The sequence below is a fragment of the Coturnix japonica genome, chromosome 2 (assembly GCF_001577835.2).
Source record: "Coturnix japonica isolate 7356 chromosome 2, Coturnix japonica 2.1, whole genome shotgun sequence".
Lineage (NCBI taxonomy): Eukaryota > Metazoa > Chordata > Aves > Galliformes > Phasianidae > Coturnix > Coturnix japonica.
The window spans coordinates 74,589,642-74,594,767 of NC_029517.1; the positions used below are offsets into that span (position 1 = coordinate 74,589,642).

General features: G+C 48.1%; 1 protein-coding gene across 4 annotated transcripts; it reads left to right on the top strand.

Annotated features, from left to right (window-relative positions):
• Window positions 1–226: 226 nt before the first annotated feature.
• Window positions 227–3,713, top strand: C2H7orf25 (chromosome 2 C7orf25 homolog). Of its 4 annotated transcripts, XM_032443010.1 has the most exons (3): window positions 227–376; window positions 771–911; window positions 2,150–3,713. In XM_032443010.1, the coding sequence occupies exon 3, from the start codon at window positions 2,166–2,168 to the stop codon at window positions 3,429–3,431; it is 1,266 nt and encodes a 421-aa protein (XP_032298901.1). In that variant the 5' UTR covers window positions 227–376; window positions 771–911; window positions 2,150–2,165; the 3' UTR covers window positions 3,432–3,713. The 4 variants fall into 4 exon arrangements, with proteins under 4 accessions (XP_032298901.1, XP_015710404.1, XP_015710406.1 ...); XM_015854918.2 differs by lacking the exon at window positions 771–911 and having other exon boundaries at window positions 230–376; XM_015854920.1 differs by lacking the exons at window positions 227–376; window positions 771–911 and adding an exon at window positions 383–643.
• The last annotated feature ends 1,413 nt before the right edge of the window (window positions 3,714–5,126 follow it).

Genomic DNA, 5,126 nt, shown 5'->3' on the forward strand with positions numbered 1-5,126 from the left:
GAGATATATTTCTCAGGAAATAACATCAATTGATGTTATCAATGAGTGCAATAGAGCAGCAACAGTTGTGTTTATTTTCGTAAATTGCATTATATTAGCTTGGTTTATATTCTGTAAAACTTAACGCATAGAGAGATGTTAAGGGGAACAGACTGGACAAAATTTTGGAGCACCCCTCCCTTCCCAGAGCACAACACCAGGCCGGGGCACGGCAAGCGGCTGCTGCTTTGTCCCCGCCCGGCGGCCCGGGGGAGGCGCGTTGGGCCGAGTTCGCCCGCAGCACCGCCCGGGGGTAAGGCCGTACCGCCGTCGCGAGTGCACTGCCGGCTGACGACGGGGAGGTAGAAGGAGAGCCCGGAGCGGCGCTGCCAGGGTGGTGAGCGGGGATGGGGTTGGGCGAGTTTTCGCAGCGGCCGAGAGTAGAGAGGAGCAGGGGCCGTGTCCTGAGAGCATCTAGGCCGTGCCATGGAGGGCTTGCTCGCTGAGGGCTGCGGGGTCCCGATGTACGCAGAGAGGCCGGGAGCAGACGCCGAGGACGCCTTGCCCGTACTCAAAATGGCGGCACTCACGTGATGGCGGTGTAAGGTAGAGAAGCTGGGTTAAAGGCTGCGTTGCGAGCGGCGCGGAAGATTGCCCCCAACAGGTGGGAGTGGGGGCGGCCAGGGGGCTGCGGGCAGCAGTTGTGCTAAGGGGGGATTTTTCTTTTTCATATGAGAATAATCTTCCTGCTGAAAGTATATAATGGACTGCTGTTACTGTACTACCCACAGAACATCAGCTGTTGTAGGATGTGACGTGGCACTGCCAGGCTCAGCACTCTGCCTGCCCTCAGAGATGGTTCATGGTTTCTGAGCTCGTATGTGGCGCTGCACATGGGAGAGACCTCCGCTCAGTGCTGTGGCTGTTTGAAGGTCTTAAAGGTTTTCCTCCTCCGTAGTACTTGGGTGAGGGTTTTAGATGCAGCAGCTTGCAAACGCTCTGCAGAGCCACGTGCGGTTGTGAAAGCACAAGCTGGAGGTTGTGGGAGGTGGATGTACCTTCACAAAGGCACTGAAGCATTGCTGTAGAAGTGTCTGACTTCTACAACTTGGTCTGACTGAGGAACCTTGAAGGTGCAATTTTGGAATGCTAGGAGGAGGAACGCTCTGCACTGATAGCTCTCAGGAAGATGCCAAAGAAAAAGCAGTGCCTTGTAGTGCCCACAAGCTCTAGCTGCACAGAATGGCTGCGGAGGGCAAGATATGGTCAAGGCAAAAATCGCAGAAGGCATGAGCTATATTTGATTTCTGTGGCGTAGAGCCAAAAGTGAGTCAGAGTTCTGCTGTCCTGGCACTATTAGGAGGAAGGTTCACTTTGGGCAGTGAAGGGACTAATACTTGAGCCTGCCTGGTTGGGATTTTGAGAGGAAAGAACAAACTTTGTTGGCATCTTCTGACCCTAAAGAGAGTGGAATGGTTGACAAGAAAAGAAAGATTTTGGTTATGTTAAGAATTTACTGAGCCAGTAAGTGTTAATAATAACTGTGTTTGAGTCGTGCATAATGAAGTCCGGTTCCAGAGTAGTAATGGCAGAGTCTTTGTAGGACTGAGGCTGTATCACTTTTCATATTTTTGACTGAAGCTATATTTGTTTCGCCTTTTGATCCTACTTTTCTTCAGAGTGCAGTTCAGATAAAAATCACAGGGACATCTGTTTATAGTTCGGAGTGAAAATGTATGAATTTCACTCTCCATAGTGGCAATTTACTGAGTGTCTTTAAAAATCGTATTTTTGACGTGGTGCTTAATTCTATGTTTTTCAAATCATTCAGTTAAGCAATTCCTATTGTTATGTTCAGGGAGACATACTAAGTAGTGTAGATGTGTAGATGAAGGAATATGTGAATGAAAAGATGCACAGTCTTGCAAGGTGTCTGTGGAGACTTGAAGGCTGTTCTTCCTTGCTGAGAGCTGAGATCTTAGGCTTTAGGTTGTGCCCTCAAAGGTGAAGACTTTGGTGCTTGTGCTGAGGTTCCTGGTGCTTGTGCTTTACTGTATAGGTTCCACTAAATCTACTACAGAGTTCCAGTGTGTAGTGTTGCAATGACCTTTTGACTGTCTTTATTCTTAGCTGTGTCCTAACAGTCTTCTCCTTTGCTTTCATCTATTAGGAATAATGTTTCCAGCATGTCTGTGCAGTCACTGCTTTGTGAAAGAATTGCCGTTGCCAAAGAACTGATCAAGAGAGCAGAAGCCCTTTCCAAGTTCCAGAAAAGGAGAATAGAAGGTGGGGCAAAACTATGTGGCAAACTGAAGGCTGAGTTAAACTTCTTACACAAAGTGGAGTCAGGGAAGGTGGTTATTAAAGAATCCCATCTGCAGAGTACAAACCTCACCCATCTCCAAGCAATTATCCAATCAGCAGAGAACCTGGAGGACGTTGTCAGTGTCCTCCAAGTCTTCTCTTATGAGGACAGGTTTGGAAACAGACAAACACTGGTGGTAGATGTTGTAGCAAATGGAGGTCACACGTGGGTGAAGGCCATTGGTCGGAAGGCTGAAGCCCTGCATAATATCTGGCTAGGAAGGGGCCAGTATGGTGACAAAAGTGTCATTGAGCAGGCAGAGGACTTTCTGCAGGCAAGCTGTCAACAGCCAGTGGAGTACAGCAGTCCCCACATAATATTTGCCTTCTACAACGGCGTGTCCAGTCCTATGGCAGAGAGACTTAAGGAGATGGGGATATCTGTGCGAGGAGATGTGGTTGCAGTGAACTCGCTAGTAGAATCATCTGTGGAAAACCAGCACTTAAGTGCCAATGAATCAGATGAAGAAGGCCTTGAACTGCAGGTCACCAGAGTAGATTGGAAGAATTTAGTGACCAGCATTGCTTTTCCTACACAGATCAAAGTAAATGTGTGCAATAGAGTGAACTTGGACATCACTACATTAATAACCTATGTCTCTGCTCTGAGTTATGGTGGCTGCTACTTCATCTTCAAAGAAAAAGTTCTAACAGAGCAAGCAGCTCACGAAAGGAGGGAGAGAGTCCTGCCTCAGCTGGAGGAGTTCATGAAGGGGAAGGAGCTTTTTGCATGTGAATCTGCTGTCAGAGATTTTCAGTCAATCTTGGAAACACTGGGAGGACCTAGGGAGAAAGAGCGAGCTGCATTGCTTGTTAAAAGAATTAATGTGGTCCCAGATCAGCCATCTGACCGTGCCTTACGACTAGTGGCTAGTTCAAAAATCAACAGCCGTTCTTTAACTATTTTTGGGACAGGAGACACTTTAAAAGCCATTACTATGACTGCAAATAGTGGTTTTGTGAGGGCAGCTGCTAACCAAGGTGTCAAGTTCAGTGTTTTTGTTCATCAGCCGAGGGCGCTGACAGAAAGCAAAGAATCTGTTGCCACACCTTTACCAAAGAGCTGCCTACATGATAATGGATTGTAATTTGTTAAAGGAATTTATCTTTGAATATTGCTGATCTTTCAATGGAAACATTTGGAGAAACAAGAGAGTCATAGCAATACATCCATTTTCTGGTTGTGTAGCAGTGAGAACAGAAAATGAGGAAATGGAAGGGTTCCCCAGGACACTTGCATTGTCTTTATTCAGTTTTTGTTCTTTGTTCAACTAAATTTATTCACTAAAGTAATAAGATTTCCTATAAAATCATTAACTGTTACAGTATATTAATTGTATCCACCCCTATTAAAATATTCAGTTACAGCACAGAGATCCCTGTCTTTTCTTATACCGGGGAGACCAGAACTGGATACAGTGCTCCACCTGAGGCCTGACCAGGGCAGAGTAGAGTGGGGAGGATCACTTCCCTTGACATGCTGGTCACAGTCCTTTTAATGCACCCAGGATCCCATTGGTCTTGTTGGCCAACAGGGCACACACAGAATCACAGAATTACTCAGGTTGGAAGGGACCTCAAGGATCACGAAGCTCCAACCCCTCTGCCTGGCAGGGCCACCAAACTTCCACATTTACTAGATCAGGTTGTCCAGGGCCCCATCCAACCTGGCCTTAAACACCTCCAAGGACGGGGCATCCACAACCTCCTTGGGCAGCCTGTTCCAGGGCCTAACCACTCTCCTAGTAAAGATCTTCCCCCTAACATCCAACCTAAATCTTCCCTCTTTTAACTTAAAACCATTTCCCCCAGTCCTGCTATTGTCAGCCCTTTCCAAGAGTTTACTCCCCTCCTGGGTGTAAATTCCCTTCAGGTATTGAAAGGCTGCAATGAGGTCACCCCGCAACCTTCTCTTCTCTAGGCTGAACAAACCCAACTCCCTCAGCCTGTCCTCATAGGGGAGGTGCTCCAGCCCCCTGATCATCTTCGTGGCCCTCCTCTGCACCCTTTCCAAAATCTCCATATCTTTTTTGTACTGAGGGCTCCACACCTGGACACAGTACTCCAGATGGGGCCTCACAAGAGCCGAGTAGAGAGGGACAATCACCTCCCTATCCCTGCTGGCTACCCCTCTCCTGATGGAGCCCAGGATACCATTTGCCTTCCGAGCTGCAAGAGGTCCCTCAGGTCCTTCTCTGCCGAGCTACTCTCAAGGACCACTCCTCCCAGTCTGTACAGGTGATTGGGGTTCTTCCTGCCCAAGTGCAAAACCTTGCACTTTGCTGGGTTAAACCTCATTAGGTTCACCCGGGTCCACCTTTCAAGCCTGTCAAGGTCCCTCTGAATGGCACCCCTTCCTTCCTCTGTGTCAACTGCACCACTCAGCTTTGTGTCATCAGCAAACTTGCTGAGGGTGCATTCGATTCCACCATTGATGTCATTGATTAAGACGTTAAAGAGCACTGGTCCCAAGACAGACCCCTGGGGGACACCGCTCATTACCGGCCTCCGGCTGGACAAAGAGCCATTGATCACCACCCTCTGTCTGTGGCCTTTCAACCAATTTCTTATCCATTGAGTGGTCCACCCATCAAATCCACATGCCTCCAATTTGGAGATGAGGATGTGGTGGGGGGAACATGTCAAAGGCCTTACTCAAGTCCAGGTAAATGACATAGATCGCCTTCCCTTCATCAGCCAATGCCGCGACTCATCATAGAAGGCCACAAGATTGGTTAAGCATGAAGCATTAAGTGCACTGGCCTGTGAACTGAGGTGGGAGA

Excerpts from the sequence above, each read along its gene's own strand:
- C2H7orf25 (XM_032443010.1), top strand. The coding sequence starts at position 2,166 with ATGTCTGTGCAGTCACTGCTTTGTGAAAGAATTGCCGTTGCCAAAGAA.